Consider the following 19,181-nt stretch of genomic DNA (forward strand, 5'->3'; position numbering starts at 1 on the left):
TGGACTTTTACAAGCCCTGTTTCTCAGGTGAGAAAACAGGCTTACAGTCATTAAGTAACTTGCCCAGGGTCCTACAGCTAGTAAGTAGCAGTGACAGGATTTAAAAGGTAACAACCTAGCAGTCTGGTTTCAGATTGAACTCTCAGAGAAAATGGGCATATGTTGAGACTGTGTGGTGTGGGGATCATGGACCCCCCACCCATTACCAAGAAGTAACCAGCAATGTTGACACATGTGCACCAAGCTGCCGAGGGCAACAGTCTCCAGGAGGGCAAAGTCTTGCCCCCAAAGGGCTGTCAATGGCAAAGGCAGATTGATAATATGCCACATTGACATGTCGAGGCAAGGAAATGTGCTTTGCCAATTCATAACCCTGGAAATAGGAGACTGTAGGATATCATGTGGGGGAAAGCAGCCATCTGTGGGAGGGAGGGCAGATTACAGGATTCCTTTCTGCCTGGAATGATGTTGGGTGATATCAACATACAACCCTCCCTTCTGTGCTTGGAAAGCACATGTGACATGATAGTTCTCAGAACAGGAGGATTCGAAGTGCTTGGTCTTTGTTCTTGCGCGCTTTTCAAGTTGTCTGAACTAAGCATACACTTTCATAACTTTTAAGGCTCATTATTAATGTTTTTAAAGACTTCCTTGACATCTAGGAGGATCCTACGTCTTAGACATATCTCATCAATGGCTGTTTGATGACCTGTAATTGTTAGACTTTTAACTTTGTGTGGAGAGTTCTCTTTGCCCAGAAACCTTATGTATGTGACGGTGGCACTTAGAGATTCCCATTGGTTTTTACCAATGTGAGACTCAGTCTGCCATGTCTAGAGGCATCCAACAAAACTGCCTGTTCTGGAAGCCAATAACTTTTATCTGGAGTTAGAAATTGTTCAGTGTGGGCTCTAAGATGTACATTTGAAAAGAATGGACTCCTGCTTGCAAATATTTCCTAGGTGGTTGCATTTCTAGTAGGCCTTCACCTCCATGCATGACTCGTGTGGATAGAAGAGTGCTCCTGGGTTCCTAGGTCCCTGGGCCACCTCTTCCATGTACACATCAGCTAGCTTTACCAGGAGAGCTCCTTTCTCTGGCCCCTTTGGCTTGGAGGAATCTCAATCTGTCGCCCCACCCCATCACATTTACAGTCATATATATTCACTTACAGAGTATTTCCGTGTGTTTCTTTAAGTACCTTGTGTAGGAACTAATTTAATACTCACACAACCCTATAGCTCATTTTATCATTATCCTTAGAATATCCCACATTATTATTACTCTCATTTCAGAAATGATGAAACTGGGGTTGAGTAACTTGTCCAAGGTCGCACCACTCCCAAGGGTCAGAGCCAGGATTTGAACTCTGTCTGTAGGGGGTCAACCACTACACATACTACTTCTTGCCCAATGTCTTATTATGGCCTACGCTTGTTTCCTTTAGTTGTTGTAAGCTGTGACTCGGAATATTATTCTTGTAACAACTTCCAATACACGTACGTTGGACATCTCCCTATGTCGGACTTCAGCTGCTCGAGGGCTTATGTTGGCTGCACCATTCTGTGGAGCTATCAGACCTTGGGAAGTCTCTCTTTGGACCTCACTCTTCACATCTGTAAAATGGCAATGATATTTACCCTGCCAAGTTCACAGGAATATTTTGACAATCAAATGAAGCAGTGCATGTGAAATTGCGCCACCCACAGCACTCAGCATGATGGCACATAGAAGCTCAAGGACGTAGGCATACACAGAAAACAAGAGACAACGCCCCTGTACTCATGAACTTTACATTCTATTAGGGAAATGAGAAACAATAAACATCTAGCAAGTGGTAACTACGTCAGGTCATGATAAGCACGGTGAAGTAAAACAAAGCAAAGTAAAGCAATAATAGAGATGTTATCTCTGTAGGTGGTGTACCTGAGACAGGGCCATGTGAGCAGAGGCCTGAAGGAAGTGAGAGAATGAGCTGTAGATATGGCAGAAGAGCACTCCTGAAAGAAGGAACAACAAACACGAAGGCCCTGAGGTATGAGTGCTCTTGGTGGGCTCCAGGACTACCAAGAAGGCTGTAGTGCCCGAAGACTATTTGTAGGATTACTAGGTAAACTCACTCAGAAATGCCAAAACGAAAAAACAAAAAAACCAACAACCCTGAAAACGCATGTCATCTCCACTACTTCCATCATCACCAAATCCTTGGCTGTCATCAAGTTTAAAACCTAATTATAAGAATAAAGGATCCAAAGTGAATCATCACAGTTGCATGGATTGCTTGACATAATACCAAACATGTAGGTGAAACGAGAAACATTCGAGTTTATCCACCGTATTTATGACACCAACTATGGGAATATTCAGTCACAGCTTTTGTATCCAGGTGTCTAAATCTGCATGGATAACGATTTCTTGGCATGTGAAATGAAGGTCTGTGAGGTTCACGACCAGTAAATAAGAATTATCTAGTCTGTTTCATACAAAAGTGGCCCAGTTCAGCACAGATTAAACAATAATTCCATTCCTCTTTGTTGTGGTCAAGAGTTCTTTCTAAGCCAATGAGAGGTCAAGGGTAGTACACATAAAACCATTCTTCCATGTAGGCATGTTCCACAATTTGCAAGGAAGGAAACCAAAGATTCTGAGATTGACCTGCTCAGGACTGCAGTCATGATTTGAGCCCGATTCAATCAAGTTCTCCAGTCCTTTTCCTTCTGCATGCTGCTGCGTGTGTGTGTATGGCAGGACCCGGGACCCTGGTCTTACAGGAGACTTCTCTAATTAAGAACAATGCAGTAATATTATCTCAAAGGAGCGTCTAATGTCTGCTGAGTATAGAGTCAACCCAGTTTCAAGATAACAGAACTATTTCATCTTATTAAGTGACCTGACTTACAGACTTCAGGAAATCTGTGTAGGCTGTGGGAACACTGTGACCATCTCAAAACTGTTCAACGCATCTGACTGATGTAGCACCTTCTGACTCAGACTTCAGTTTCCAACTGAAGGAAAGGTGGTGACACTGTTCTACTCTGTCTCCATGACAGATCGACATTCCACCACCGATTGCCAATAATAATTATTTTTAAAAAGGAAAAGAAGTACAAAACTTTTTTGTTAAGTGTTTTCCTCCAGGACAGATTTTTCTCTTATATCAAAATAATGCCTGACTGAGGATAAGGAATTTGGAGTTTAACAGGAGAAATAAGAGAAGGTTCTCCGTTGGAAAGCAATCCAAACCGTCCTGCTGTGGAAGCAGCTGAGCCATCAATGCCATTGCCATCTTCTCTGCTAATGTCTACTGAGTGCCTGTGTTGACTCATTGAATGATTGCGATGACTCCATTTTACAAATGAGGGAGTTGAGGCACAACCAACCGTTCCATAACTAGTTCAGGAAGGGAATACAACCATGTGAAGGATTTTATACATTGATACGAAGTAGGTGTTCCTATTGAAAACAATTGCACGACACACACACATTCTTTGCACAAGGCACACTTTTATACTTGGAGTTGTGAGGTCTGCTGTCCTTGGAAGACTATGGGTGCCTTCCTCAGCAAAGAGAGTATTTGGCCTTCCCACACCACCGATGAAGGATAAGGGAGGTAGCCTAGACCCAGGCCAATTCTGAAACCCACAGGGGTGGGGCTGTACACACAGAATGGCCTACAGGGCCACTCCCCTGCTCAAAACTGCTTTTGCAGGAACTTTGGCCCGAAAAGCGGTATACTGAGGCGGGGCTATTCCCATTCTGTGTGAATATGCACATAGGACCTTAGGGCGAAATCAGACCCTAAATACCAGTTCCCAGCCAGGGTACAAACCAGGTAGTGGCCCCCAAACTTTAGCGTGTTTCGAAGTCAACCAGGAAGCTTGTTACCAGTGCTGATTCCTGGGCCCACCGCAGAGAGCCTGATTCTGAAGGTCAAGTGTGGGGCTCTGCGATGGCACCATTGAAGAGTACCTTAGTAGAGTCCAATGGCGTCTCCCACTTAGAGAAACAACATCCCAGGGCCACAGCACATGCTGGGTCCACGATGAGTGGGGGATTGTGTTTTTATAGGAAGCCATTTTCAATCAGTGACAAGGTTCAAAGCTATGGCTCGAGGTTAAGTACATATCCCTTGATTAAACGGATTTCCTTAAAGGTTAGGGATTTTTTTTTAATGTACCTTTTGGTTGTTAAAAAATATAAAACCCCACACGTGATGATATGACTTTTAAAATAGAAGTGATAACAAAGCATGGAGGTTAGGGTCACACTGCCTTCTTGTTTTGAGGCTTTGTTTAAAATGGGACCTTGGGGACTATGGAGCGTAAAGATCGTTTCTTGGGAGCAGCTTTCTGTTTCTGGGCTCCGGAGGGGAACTCCCCATACAACCTCCAGAGCTGCAGACCCAGTTACCTACACAGCTTCCACAGCTCCGTGTATCCTCTGAAATGACAAGTTAGTGGGAAATTACATAATGGATCATGAGCTAAAATAACTTTCCATCTTTTGGACAATGTCTATGAGAAGCTGATTATTTACACGTTCAAAATTTCAGGAAAAAAAGGAAATCTTCACTCTGTGACTTTTCAAGCTCTGATTCCTACTCAAAATAATGGTTTAAGTAACAAAAGCTCAACCTTATCTGGTACTTAGGAATCAAACAGAGAGTTTTACATCTGTAGTGTCTCATTTTAGCCCCACAACAACCCTGTGAGGTAGGTATTATTGTTATTCCCATTTTAAGGATGAAAAAGAGGTTGAGAAGCTTGTCCAGCTGGTATGAGGCATGGTCAGGAAATGAACACAGGTTTCTGAGTCCTAACTCCAAATGCTGACTTTACTAGGCTACACTGTCTCTACCAGTGTGCATTGGTGTCGGGATGGTAAAATGTCAGACACTGGTGAGGTGCTGGTCCTCAGAGAACCCACACCCCAGAGAGAGCCCTTTCTAACCCCACTCAGGTCCCCAATAAACTTAGGGTACAGTTAACAATGTTCTTCACAATTCTGCCTTCTCACTTCACAGTGTACTTAAGTCTTCACTGAAATACCATAGAGTCTGTTGTCTTTCATGGCTGCCCCCAAATTCCAAGGGCTGGTAGTGTCAATCCTTCAGAATTCACCACCAGACCACGTCACCTGGAAATCCCAAAAACCTTCTCTGGCCCTGCTTTCCCGTTTGCACAATAGGAGATAGCCTGTGTTGGTGCTTTAATAAAACTTTTCTTTCCAGGTTTAATGAAGGAGTGATGAAGTCACAATTGCTCTAAGGAATCTGACTAGAGCCAGCGTGGGGAACCTGATCTTTCCATGGCTTACAAGGTCAAAAGACAGGATGCATTACTTTACCCTCAGCCCCAGCAAAGCAGAGCAAGGAAGGTGTAATGAGCTCTATGGAGAGGAATCAAAAGCCCGGTCCTGCTGTGGTGGGGAGTGTAGACAGAGGTTACTTGCGGCTGCTTGGGTGGGAGTGAAGGTGATTTCACCCCACGATGGTCCAGCAAGGCCACAGCTACAGAACTTTGGTAGAAATGGCCAGAAGTCACAGAAGGGAAAGAAAGACACCGAGGAAAAGGACGTAATTCCTGGGGTAGGCCCAGGAATCAGCACTGGTAACGAGCTCCTTGGTTGACCTTGAAGCATGCTAAAGTTTGGGGACCACTACCTGGTGTGTCCCTCGGCTGGGAACTGGTGTTAGGATCTGATTCACAGCTTCCTGCACCAGCTCAGAATTGGTTTACATCGGTGGTTCTCATATCCGACTGAGCTCAGAGAACTCGAGGAGCTTGGTGAAAACACAGAATCCTGATCCTCTACCACCACTCCAGCTCCAATTCAGCAGAACCAGAATCTGGAGTTGAAGATGCATTTCAAACAACTGCTTAGTTAACTTTCATATTCACCACTGTCCTGGGTAACTCAGTTTCAGTGACATGATCTCAGAGGCCAGGTTGAGGTTATGAAATAAAGGACCCCAGAGAGGTCTAAATATTTTATAGGCTTCTTTAGCTCATAAATCTACCTCTGGCAATTTTAGGGTCATTTAAAAAATCCTGGTTCACTTGAAGAGATATGGATCATATTTTTGTTGTGTTCATTTCTATTTTGTTTTTCCTTCAGGCACACTAGCTCCAGTAACAATGAACTCCATTTCAATGCAGAATCCTGTCGGGTAGAAAGGATCCCCATGGCCTCCATCAGTGTTGGAGGGGGCGCTTGTTCCTCGATGCCATACTCAGAACTGCCTAGGGACCTGGTAATGATGCCTGCCACGGGGGGAAATGGGGACGCTGCACTGGTAACAATCTCACACGTTTGTTTTGTTTTTAAATTTTAGATGAACAATGAATAATTATTTTTTACATATCATACAATTCGCCATTTTTACCATTTTAAAGTGTACAATTCAGTGGCATTTAGTACATTCGCAGTGTTGTGCAACCATCAGGACTATCTAGTTCTAGAACATTTCATCACCCTAAACAGAAATGCAGTCACTTCTCCTTACCCCTTCACCCAGTTCCTCTGCTTTCTACCTCTGTGATTTGCCCATTCTTGATATTTCATATCAATTGAATCATACGATATGTGATCTTTTGTGTCTGGCTAGCAATTCCACTCCTTGGTATATACCCAAAAGAATTGAAGACAACTGTTCAAACAAAAACTTGAATGTGAATGTTTACAGCAATACAATTGACAATAGCAGATGGTGAGCAAATCCAAATGTCTATCAACTGATGAATGGAAAAACAAAATGTGGTCTATACACATAACGGGGTATTACTCAACCATAAAAAAAGAATGAAATACTGATTGTGCCACAACATGGATGAAACTCAAAAACATGCTGAAATGTGTCTGATAGAAACCAGCCACAAAAGACAATGGTTCCACTTATAGGCACTATATATAATACATTTTAACATTTTACTACATAACCCAAGATGCCGTTAAATTTTAATGAAGCCGTTTGCAGACCTGTTGTCTCTATCACTATAAAAAAAAACCCTGGATCTTCTACAACGCACTTGTAGGAAAAAAAAGAAAAAAAAAATGGGAGGGAGTTAGAAATTATATTTAAAATAGTCATACTAAAATCATATTCAGTTAAATAACATGTGGGTAAAATATAAAGTAACTTTTCCTGAGCCCAGGTAGGGTAATGCTAGATTAAATTGGGGATGAGAATGGAGAAAGGAATTTACAATCTTACTTCAGAATTCTGCAGTATTGTTTTTTTCTTAACCAAAAGAGACAATATTTTTATTTTGGATTACACTATTATAGTTAGCAAGGCACTACCTAATTGTTTTTGTTCCATGCATATTTGGAAATTAAACATATCTAATTTGGTTTCATGCAAAAAGACAGCTGGAAACTCACAATTTAACCTTCCTCTATGGCGTCTTACTCTGATTAGCCTTAACTGACAGGGAATTGGCAGGTTTTCAAAGTTTTCTTCTCCTTAAAATGCTAATAAGCCCTGACAGTATGGAGATCAGTATCTCCATAAATCTTCGCTTTTTCTTTGTAAAGCTCATTCCAGAGCCATCTCAAAGGCTGCATTTTAATAAATGGATTCCAGCTCAGGAGAACAGAAGCAGGTTCCTGGAGGTTGAAAGGGGTTCATAGCTTACCGCTTCCATTAGGCCCTTCACTGTGGGAGATTTCAACATCAAGGCATCAAACACATCGTCAGTCTCCTTCCTCACATACAAAAGCACTGAAAGACAAAGGGGTGGAAAGTAGTGACTGAGGAGCCCACACAACCCAGCAGCCGCCACGGGAGACTGCTTCCTGTCACACAGGAAGACTGACAACATCTACTTCTAAGCCGTGGACCCCTGGCCCTGACGCCATCCTACAAGGGTGATGAAGCACCTCCACAGAGACCTGTGGCTAGGAACTGTTAAGGAACACTTCAATGACATCAACTGACAATCGGGTAACACCTAACAGGCTGTAAAATGCTTTCACACATTGTTCACATTTGAATTTCTCAAAGTGGGTATAGGATCTCTTTATGACATCTCTTTCTGTGACCTCTGTCTTCTATTTATTTATTTGATCATTCAACAAATACTACAGAATGTCCATCTGGGCCCCTACGTCCCACGCTGTGTGTAGAAGCTGAGGTTGCAGCCATGGGTGATAACACAGTCTACCCTTAAGGAGTGCAAAGTCCACTTAGAAAGGCTGGCATGCATCAAATAAGCAGACAACTAGACAGAGGCATAAGAGCTATAAAGGAAAAAGACAGGAGAGAGTGCTTAGAGGAGCTTGAGCTTTTCAGAGGGGTGGGGAGGGTGGGGCTCCCAGAAGGTTACCTTGAAGGAGAGATCTGAGTTACGAAGGGTGTATAGGCATCAGCACAGGGCGGAGGTGAAGAGGGCAGGGAGAAAGAGACGACAGGGAGAGCAAACTCCAGCAGACAGAGCAACATGTGCAAAGGCCGGGAGGGAGATGGTGCATTTCAGAGGCAAGTTAATAAGAGGACAAGTCTGGCTTTGACCTCAGTTCAGCCTGCTGCAGGACCCTGGGCATTTAACTTTTCCAAGCTCTGACTTTCTCTGTAAAACAGGGGTAATCATACTATGTACATCATAGGGCTGCTGTGAGGGTTAATGAAATAACTGCCGTGCGGGAGGCTTAGCTCAGGGCCTGGTGCACAATAGACACCCATTCCTCAATCAGTGGATGCGATTCTGAAGCCACTGTGGTTCTAGTGCCCTCAGTGAGAGTGAATGCAGCTTTTGGTTCATTTGCCCATTACATAACTTTCTGAATTTGACAATGCGCAGGAAATGAGAGATGGCGGGGACCCCAGGTGTCATTAGAGAGGTGAAGACACTCCACGATTGCACACCCTTCCTTATAGCAACTGCATTGGGGCTTCGCTCCCAGAAAGAACTGGGAGCTGCCATTCAGATGTTATCCTCCAGCCCCAGTGAGCTAACTGCCCTTTCTCTCCCCCAGGGACATGGCTTCTGGTTCTTCCTTCAGCGGGAAAGAAGGGGGCCAAGACTGAAGCCCGTGCACCTGGTCGCTACAGACAACATGCACAGGGCAAAAAGCCTGGTGAGCCTGCATGCCGACTACAGTCACACACCAACTGAGCTACAATCACCACCAACCTGAAGGAAAGAAGCTGGGGCTGGGAAATGAAATCAGCGGTAAACCAAACTCCCACATCTTCTCCCGCTCCTCCTCGAACCCCGAGGAATTCATTAAAGCTGCTGCTTTATAAAGGCAAAGTCTACTTGGGTGCACACGGGTTCTGCCTGTATTTTCTTTCTGCAGCCAGCAGACGCTCAGTTTGTGTAACACACACACACACTGCAGTTTCTTCTCTTTACCCAGTATAGAAACAAAATACCAATTAAATAATAGACTGAATGTGTCTCCAAACATTGCCAAATTGAGTCCTTTGAGGAGAGTGTTTTATAGGCTCCATTTCAGCTAAAATGATCTAATGGCATTATAAAAGGACTCAATGTTAAGAGGACAACGAGGACAATTAAACCATAGGACCTCGATTACAACTAGATGAGAATAATTAAAGTTAAAAAAAGAAAGAACCCTCCCTAGTGGCTGTTACAGATGGACATTCTGTAACTTCTTCCCACAACCCTCAGCAGAAAAATGTAATTTCCAGCAGTCTGATCCCAAGGAAACCTCAAACCATGTCCTATTAAAAAGAGTACTGATTCCATGAGATTTACAAATATCATTTTAAAATTATTTCTTTGAAATAGTATGGCTGCTCCTCTAGCTGCGGGTGTCACTGGAAAGGGTTAAAGGCGGTTTGGTGGCATGCTGATGGGCTGTGGGAGAACCCCCCCCAAGCCAGTGCCACCACTCTCCTTCTGGGCTTGTTGGCAGCCACACACATGCTAGGCTCACAGCACAGCCCCACCTCGGGCCCGGGAGTCAGCTCTCATTAACTGTGTCTGTGGCCAAGCACTCGTTAAGAATCACTCCACATAAGCGTCACTCGCTGCCGCTGCCGGTAGCAGTCACAGCTGGTATCCCAACCGTGCCGCATTCCAGACACTGTATAGGCAAAGGCCCACAGCCATAGGGGCAGCCCCACGTGACTCCGAGGGAGCCGCCAGGAACTGTCACTGACCCTGGTTCCTCTTGCTTGTCAAAGGCCAGCTCAGAGCGGGAGCTCTAGGCAAGGGGCTCAGACACACCACTGTCTTTTTCCAAAGAAAAGCCACTCCTGGGAAAACATTTTTCTCTATTGCTGGGAGGTTGCAGCGCCCTCATGTGTCTCTCTGCTTTAGATCTTTCAAAGGCCATAGACTTGCTTTTCATCACAGCTCAATAGAATTCCTAGTGGCAATTTTTGTGCTGACTTCACCATCTCAAAATAATCTGAAAAACACAACCTTTGGACTAGCCAGCACACACTAAATATGGATGAAAGCTACAATGAATTTTGCTTGTGTGATTCTTTGATTTCCACAGCTCTGCTCTCATTTTGAACTATGAGATACAAAGCCATGCAGGAAGGGAGCTCAAAATGCACTCTAATATTTGACGGTGAGCCTGGGATGTCAGAAAATCTCTTAAAGGTTTAAATGTCGCTAATGTAATTAACACTACCCAAACATTCATGATGTCTGCATTCTGAAACACTAATTAATTATTCACAATTATGATAATCTACCTAAGTAGATTTAGGTCTAATAATAAAACTGGTAATTATGAAAGGGAACACGAGTGCTGACTACGTACCAGGCACGTGAGTTAAGTGTTTCACAATCACTCATCAGACTCTGTAAAGTAGGTACTCTTGTCATCCCCACTTTACAAATGAGGACTCCAAGGAGCAGATGACCTTTCCAAGGTCATTCAACTCTACATGGCTGAGGGAGGCTACAGAGGTGATCTCTTGATCATTATGCAAATCCCATTTCAACAAAAAAATAAAGTTTCTCAATAACAAAAATCTCAAGCCTGTGCAGATGGTGAATGTATTTAGCATGGTAACCTGACTCATTAAAAGTCTAGTATTGTATAAATCGAAAATCTGTAAGCTTTCAGTGTTGGCTACAGCAGGATATGGGGGGAACTGCCACCCCTCCACACTTTCCTTTTATTCTGAGGAAGGACAGTGGGTCGTGTACAGCATTCAATGCTGAGAAGACACTGACATGCTCACACTTCGTTTCTTATTCTCTTGGTGATGTGGAATAAGACCCTACTGAGAGAAAATGAGTAAACTGTGATGTCACAGAAAGCTGGTCCATTTATTTGTGTGAGATTAATCGCGTGCATCTATTGAACGAGTCTCAATTGCTGGTTAACCTTATATCTCATGCTGATGAGTCAGTATATTCATTACGTTTCTCCCAAGACAAAGGAAAGAACCAGTGCCCAGAAAGGATAAACGTTTGCTAACAGTGTTTTAAAAGACAGGGATTAAGGTAAAGGAAAAGACTGCAAACTTCCTGTGTCCATAAAACATCCCCAGGCCAATACTAAAACACAGGGGACTGGACTGGGCTGTGTGCTCTTCTTGGTGAAACACCCTCCCCTACCACTCTGATGGGAGGATGGGTTACTTCAGCAATGCAAGTGGGGTGCCCCAACGGGAGATACCTCGCTTCATCCCTTCTTCTTTCATCTGCTTGGAAGGTGCTGGACCAAACTCCTCTTCCATTGGCCTGAACATCCGTTTAACAAGGACACTGCTGCTAGAAAAGATGAGCAGAAAAGATTAAGTAAAGCAGGCAGGGTGCCAAAACCAAGGTTCTTGCATGTATCAGCCCCTATCTTTTTCCTTTGTTTATACCATCCCTGGTTCTCCACAACCTCCTTCTGACCCCTTGCAGGTCCCAAGTCATTGCTGTCTGGGGCAGAACACACAGTCAATATCTACAGAGCATGGACCTGAAGACATACTCCTCATCGCTAAATACGGATCCACACAGGCAAGGCCTCTGGGTTTTACTCACTGTGTCCTGCATCTAAACGCTCTTGCTACTCAGAAGATGAGGTGTGGGGAGTAGCAGGAGTGAGCCCTGGTGTCTGTGTGATCTCCAAATTACATCAGCCCCCTCCCATCTAGCTAGGGCCTGGGGGTCCAGCACTCTCTTGCCAGCCCCGAGGGCACAGTGGGGACCTGTGGAAATGGTGTGGATCTGCCTCATTGGATCTCAGTTATGAGGTTGCCTGGACTTCCTGCTGTCTCATGGCTCTATCTGGTTGGAGCAGATGAGACTAGTAGTAGTGGTGGAAGTTCCCTAGAGACCCAGACCTCAGCTGCCCAGCCTTTCCTCCCCATTGGGAGAAGGTTTCAGGCCCCCTTCCTGGGAGCCCATGACGCAGAGGCCCTGCATGTCCCCAGATAGGCCAGTTCTGATGGTTCTGCATTTCCTCCCAACGTTCCTGTTGTTTCTGGGCACTCTAAGGAAGGGGAGGACAGTTCAAGAGGAACAAAATACAGGAAAATAGACTGTCTTCGAAGAAAAGTCGTTGATGCTGAGTGTTACAGACTCTGTGAGCCAGCCAGGGCAAGGACCCATCTTACCCCAATTTCAGGGATGATCAAACTAAGGCTCATTGTACTGTCTACTGCAGGGTGACACAGCTCATCAGTGAAACAGGCTATTCAGAGAACCCAACTTTGTGGGGCAACCTCATGACACAGGTACTCACTAACTGAGATGATGAGTGAGGATATAAGAAACGACATTAAGAGTCAGCATTCTCTTTATTCCTTAGTACGTCAAACTACGTAAATAACTAGAGGGAAAACGCAAACCAAAGTCCTAGTGAAAGTGGTAATAAGTCTGTAGGTCACTGTTCCCTCTGACTTCCCCTCATTACCTTATAGTAAAAGGAGGTCATGCTATTCTGTCATGTCTTGGAACTGGAGTGACCACGACCTTCCTTAGGAGCAGAAGATAAAAACCCATTCACACAGCCATCAGTGACCAGCAGGTTAGTAACGGGTAAATAGCCTGAAATATCACCAGACACTCTTTCATGTTGTGTGAGGGTTCCTAAATCAGTGATTTTCTTTTTCTCACCAAGCAAGTTTTATTTACATTTTTCCAATTCTGTTGACTTTTGATAGCACTCCATTCTGAGCCATGACAAAATTTGCCATTAAAATAACATCTTGGATAAACCACATTTCTCTTGGGAGTTCAAAAATGTTTTTTCACTCTTCCAAATGTATAAATTGACTCCCAGTAGGGAGTCAATAAGTTCGTGTGGTCTTAATTCAACTGTTAAAACATTTATTTTTAAAACAAGGCAAGAAAGGAGGAGCAGATATGACTGCCTCATTTGACAGATGAAAACAGCATGAATTTCAAGTCTCCTGATGCCTTGTCCAACTAATTTGATTATACCAGAAATGAACTAAAGAACAAGGAGAAGGTGCTTTTTCTGGTATCAATCTCCATCCCTCTGGCACAGTGTGTGACAATACGTGTATGTGGAGTGACTCCAGGCCCAGCAGCACATGAAATCATTGTGTTGAAGGATCAATCTCAGGGAAAGCAGGTGCCTGAAGCATAAACAAAGAGCTGCTAAGTTTCACCAGAAAAAAAATTGGGCAAATATTCAGGTCTGAAGTCTCTGGCCAGACCTGGGAGCAGTAATGCTGCACCCTGTCTCCCAGGCTGAACCGCACGAGGCCGAGGGAGGAGGTGCCTAAATAAAGTACAGAAAGAAGTTAGTTGCAGGCACCATGGAGACATAGTTTATCTCTCACAACTCTGCTGATGGCTTATGTAAGCTAAGTACCACGTATATCCTAAATAAACTGACGTTCCTCTCCCATGTCTGCCTCAGAAAAGAGAACGTCCTCTTATAGTCAAGTCCTCACAAAGTCTCTCACTTTATGGAGCAGGATCTTAATTAATTTATTTCTAATAACAAATTGCTCTTTGGGGGAAGAACCCATCATCCCTAAATGACTTTAATCAACACTAGTTCGGGGTATTGATAGAATTCATCAGTAAAAAAACAAAGAAACAAAAACCCAAGCAACAAACAAAACTCACATGTAGATTTAGTAATGATTACTATCGTTAAGAGCTCAAAAGTGCAAGTAAGAAATGACTAGGTCTATAGCCCCCAGACGGATTATTTTAAGAGGAAATACAGATATTTTTATTCCTGGCTAAGATGTTGTAGCTTTGTGGTAAATCAATGTTTTGGACAGGAATAATGTGAAAAATTGCATGAAATTAAAAAAAAAAAATCTTAATGAAGGTATTTTGGAGACAGCCAGAAATTGAGGAGTTGAGATTTCAGAAAAGAGAACTGCAGAAAGACGAGCTGATGATCAGTGAGCCACTTTTCCTCTCAAAGCATTTGCCAATTCTTGACTGGCAGTAGAGGATGACAATCCCACAGAGGCACATACCCAAGGGCAGAAAACTTTACATAGGTTTGGGCAATCTCATGGTGCTAGAGAAAGAGAAAATGGTGTTTAAAGTTACAAAGGGATCCAAGACTTAAGGTCAAACTTCCATAGAGTAGGGAAGCATAGAGAAGTGAGCCAGGCACTCTGCAGTATTCCATCTGAGGTATTTGTAAAATTCTTATGCTGCACAGAACAAAAGAATGAGAAGTTAAGCAGAAAGCCCTTGAAAACCATAGAGGAGGTTTTGGAGTCTCCCCATGCTAAGAAAACAAAAATAACATTTCAGGCCTCACCAAGGAAGAAGGATAGAAAATCCCTCAGAGCTATAGTCTAGGAGTTAAGATGAACTACTGTGTTTCCTTGAAAATAAGACCTAGCCGAACAATCAGCTCTAATGCGTCTTTTGGAGCAAAAATTAATATAAGACCCGGTATTATATTACATCACATTACATTATATTATACTATATTATATTACATTACTTTATATTATATAAGACCTGGTCTTATATTATAGTAAAATAAGACCAGGTCTTATATTAATTTTTGCTCCAAAAGAAGCATTAGAGCTGATTGTCCAGCTAGGTCTTATTTTCGGGAAAACACGATAGAGGTAGTCTAAGGCTAAAACAAACTGCAGCCCAGCTTTGGGTCAGTTCTGCCCCTGATTCATTTCTAGTCATCCTCACTCACTCCAGAAGACAAGGAAAACCTTCACAAGAGAAAAAGATGGTCATCCAGAGTCTCCTTAATTGTCTCATCATTATTCATCATTCAATCAATGTTTACCAAATACGCTAATAAACAGGACCAAGGGGAAAATACACAGTAGAAACAGACCCACAGATAACACAGTTATAGCACAATTATTTGAGTTATCAGATTTTAACTTAAAAATAATTGTGATTACTGTGTTCATGTAAATAATAAGACATGTAAGAACTGGAATCTATAAAATAAATAGATCAATTAAGTGGAAATCTAGCCTAGAACTAAAAAGTGAAGTAATTTAAATTAAGAAATTAATAGATGAGTTTAACAGTAGATTGGACCCAGCAGAAGAATTTGAAAGTTGGATCAATAGAAAATATCCAAATTGAAGCATGGTGAACAAAGGGGATGAAAATTTCAGAAAAGAACATAAAAAAACATAGGAGCACAATAAAAAGGTTGAATACACATTTAAAGTCTAAAAGTAGTAGTAGAGAGAGGAGAGAAGCCCTATTTGAAGAGATAACAGCCAAGAATGTTCTAAAACTGATAAAAGATCAACCCAGAGATTCAATAAATGCTATAAAATACCACATAGGGAAAAAAAATAAAACCCAGATATAGGAACATATAGTAAAAATTTTGAAAACCTAAGAGAAAGAGAAATTTTAAAAAGCAGCCTCTCCAAAAACTAGGAAGGAAGGAAGGAAGGAAAGAAGGAAGGAAGGAAGAAAGGAAGGAGGGAGGGAGGGAGGGAGGGAGGGAGGGAGGGAGGGAGGGAGGGAGGGAGGGAGGGAGGGAGGGAGGGAAGGAAGGAAGAAAGGAAGGAAGGAAAGAAAAAAGGAAGGAAGGGATTTAAAGTAGCAAAAATAAGACAGCTGACTTCTCAACAGAAATGATGAAAACCGAAACTGAAAGAAAGTAACTGCCAACCTGAAATTGCTAGCAAAATTATCCTACAAAAGTGATTGCAAAATAAAAATATTTACAACAATGAGAAAATTCTCTGCCAAAAAGTTCCAAAACAAAAGAAATACTAAGCAAAGTTCTTCAGACAGTAAGAAAAGGATTCCAAAGAGAAACAGAAATAAAGAAAGGAATGAAGAGCAAAAGAAAAGGTAAATATACGTTAAATTTATAAAAGGAGGTAAAGCTCGGTTTTAAAACCCTTAAGTTTATATCTTCCAATTTGCAAAATGGCAAACTAGTATGCAAGCAAGAATAATTGGTACTAATGTAAGAAACTGATGAAAATCTGTGACTATGAGAAATGGTATAAATGATTTTCATTTCCTTACATATTTTTAAAACTTTCCTTGCATATGTGGTACAGATTTGGATATTATGGGGTGGGTTTTTAAATGCAATATCGAATGTAAAACATAAAAATATATCAATTGAAAAGAAGGTGTGCATGTTATCTCGAAATAAAAAGTTTAATTAAAAACAAAATTTAAAAATGGAAGGCCACATTATGGCAGTCACTTATGGAACTATTTCTAATATTATCAGAATCAATATTTGTGGCTTGGGATAAATTTCTGAGGACAATCTCATATATATGGATTTAAAAAGTGATATATTGCAACTTTGATGGTAGTGAAGAATTGTCCTAACAAACGGTGAGAGACATCAAAAATAAACGTTAGTAATGAGAAAGGCGCTGAGATGAATTGTGAAGAATTTGAATAAAAGTGTGTCGTAAAACAGGTATTTCTAAATGATATGTTCTTCTTTAAATGTGTGCATAAATAAATTAACAAAGCAAGTATCAGTAGACCACTGACACTTTTGGTTATACCATAAAGATTTATGTATTCAAGTTGGCCTATAGTTTTAATTTATATTTTCAACTTCTCTTTGTGAAACTGGGGATATCTCTCAATATTTGTAATCATCTTATATTCAAGTATATGTGGTAAAACATAGCCCACCATCCCTACATTTCATGGTTTGCCTAGCATCCCAAAGAAAAGTGCTTGGGAAATTGTTCCTTTGAGAGAAATAGTGCAGAATTCTAGAAGCATTTTGTTTTGTGCTATGAACATAGGATGATGACTTTTTAGGTTTAATAATAGGTTGATTGAATACACTCACTGGTGGTTGGTTAATAATCTTTAACTTCACCAAAGGGTATTGAATTCTAGGTGCAGTGTTGGCTTCCATGGAAGATGAACCTCCAGAACTGCCTCTTTGCCTCAGCAACATGGTAACCAAGTTCATGGTTTGCTTTGGCAGCATCTATAGGACCCTCTCTACTGCAAGAGCAAAGGCAGGGCTTCTGCTGGAGTCACTCAGCCTGATGAGTGAAATCACTTTGGGGAGCTGACTCTGAACTGGGATGGAACCAGTCTACGGGGTTGCCCTTCCCAACTTTGCCTTCTTCTGGCATTTGTTTTCCTAAAGTCTCAGCCTTTGAGGAAGTGACACAAGGTGGCTCCAAGGTGTGCCTTTGAGAATAAGAAAGGAGAGAAGAGTAGCTCTTGGAGAGAGGTCTGAGGGTCACAGGCAGCATCCCATGGTGATGGCAAGATCTTGGAGGGAAACCACTGCCCTCCAAACACAGTGATGCCCAAACTCGCCAAGGCTTCTCATGCCCCCAATGTATCGCAGAAGCCACAGAGCTTAAAGTGACGTCACAGTAGGCTGGCCAGGGGGAACCTCAGTGGGGATCACTGTGGACAGAGGATCAAGACAGGAAGGGTTTCCTAGGAACTAGAGGTTAGATATAGATGGAGACCAGACCCCCAGAAATAATGGAAATAGAATTTCTCATTGTGTATGACATTTGCCTAGCAATTTACATACTGTTTCAGGATGTTTAAAGCCCTTCTCTCTTCCCTGTAAGAGCCATTCACAAATCTCTGGTTAAGGGCCCAGGCTCTACAGAAATTTTTTTCTTTTTGGCTTATTCTTTCCATTCTTCTTCACGTCACTCTCTTCCATTTTTCAATTAAATATCAATTATTCAGGGCCTGAAAAGGAATCTTAATAAAAATAACTTTGATTCTTTTTTAAAAGCACCTTCCATGTATCTGGACATTTTACAGATTAATGCTTATAATAACTCTAGCAGGTAGGTATTACTATTTGCTATTTTTAGATGAGAAAACGAAGGGTACATAGGTTGTTATATGAAGTCACAGAGCTTTTAAGGTCAAGGCCAGATTCAAATCATGGCTGACTGGCTTTAGAGTAGTGGTTCTTAAACATTGCTGCGCATTAGAATCATCTAGGAACTATTTAAAGCTCCCATGCCTGAGCTGCATGGCACACCAATTAAATCAAAATTCCTATGGGTGGTACCTGTACACGAATATCTTTTACCTCTCCAGGCAATTCCCAAGGGCAGCAAGAGGCCTGCTGCTGAGCACTGGTGTCCAAAAACCTCTGCATCTAACTGTTGCAGCATCTGCCTACAAAACAAACCTGTGTGGGATCTCTTAATCCCCAGTGCGGTACCTCAAGTCACCCCAAATATTCACTTTATCATTAGACAAGAGGGCAGGAACAAGCTGAACCTAAGTTTAGGTTTAGACTGATGCTTGTTCGCCGCATTGTACCTCACATTAATTTTCTCTAGTTTCTCTCTTTAATTGCATTAGGGTTGGCAAGCACTTCAGGCTGAAAAGCTCTCCTACTTGGGAACAAGTCTTTGTCTGACCACCACTCTGGCTTTGGAGTCGCAGGGAGAAGGGCTCTTGTGTGCCATGGGAGGCTGTCTCCCCCAGCTGGTGGTTGTGTGAATGCTGCTCTCAAACACTCAATTAGATGCTTGAATGCTAATGTGACTGTGCCTGGCAGGGAGAGAGAAGAGCTGGCCACAGAGAGTCCTGATGAAGGCGATGCAAATGCCAGTGAAGGCAGCCCTCCCCGGGGCTAGGTGAACTGATCCCCTCTGCCAGGTACACTCATCTGGGCTCGTCACAATCTGGGTCCTACACTCCAAAGGACGAGCCAAGGGTGTGCCTTTGTCATCACAATGAGGGCCTGTCTCTTGATGCCCCCTTGGCAGCCACAGAGCAAGAATTAAGAGGGGTAGGTGACAGGGTATGACGGCTAAAAGCAGGCGATATGGG

At 42.5% G+C, this 19,181-nt stretch overlaps 1 protein-coding gene across 4 annotated transcripts in view; it reads right to left on the reverse strand.

The window, feature by feature from the left end:
- The window catches only part of GRHL2 (grainyhead like transcription factor 2), a 155,031-nt gene that overhangs the window by 12,240 nt on the left and 123,610 nt on the right, over positions 1 to 19,181 (reverse strand). For 2 of the 4 annotated variants that reach the window (XM_081070220.1, XM_081070222.1), the window contains exons 13-14: positions 11,611 to 11,702; positions 7,638 to 7,723 (exon numbers count right to left, since the gene is read on the reverse strand). In XM_081070220.1, coding sequence (XP_080926346.1) covers positions 7,638 to 7,723; positions 11,611 to 11,702 — 178 coding nt within the window. Of the gene's footprint in view, positions 1 to 7,637; positions 7,724 to 11,610; positions 11,706 to 19,181 lie in introns of all 4 variants that reach the window. The other 2 variants (XM_081070219.1, XM_081070221.1) reach the window with 1 other exon arrangement.

Source organism: Rhinolophus hipposideros (assembly GCF_964194185.1).
Source record: "Rhinolophus hipposideros genome assembly, chromosome: 13".
Lineage (NCBI taxonomy): Eukaryota > Metazoa > Chordata > Mammalia > Chiroptera > Rhinolophidae > Rhinolophus > Rhinolophus hipposideros.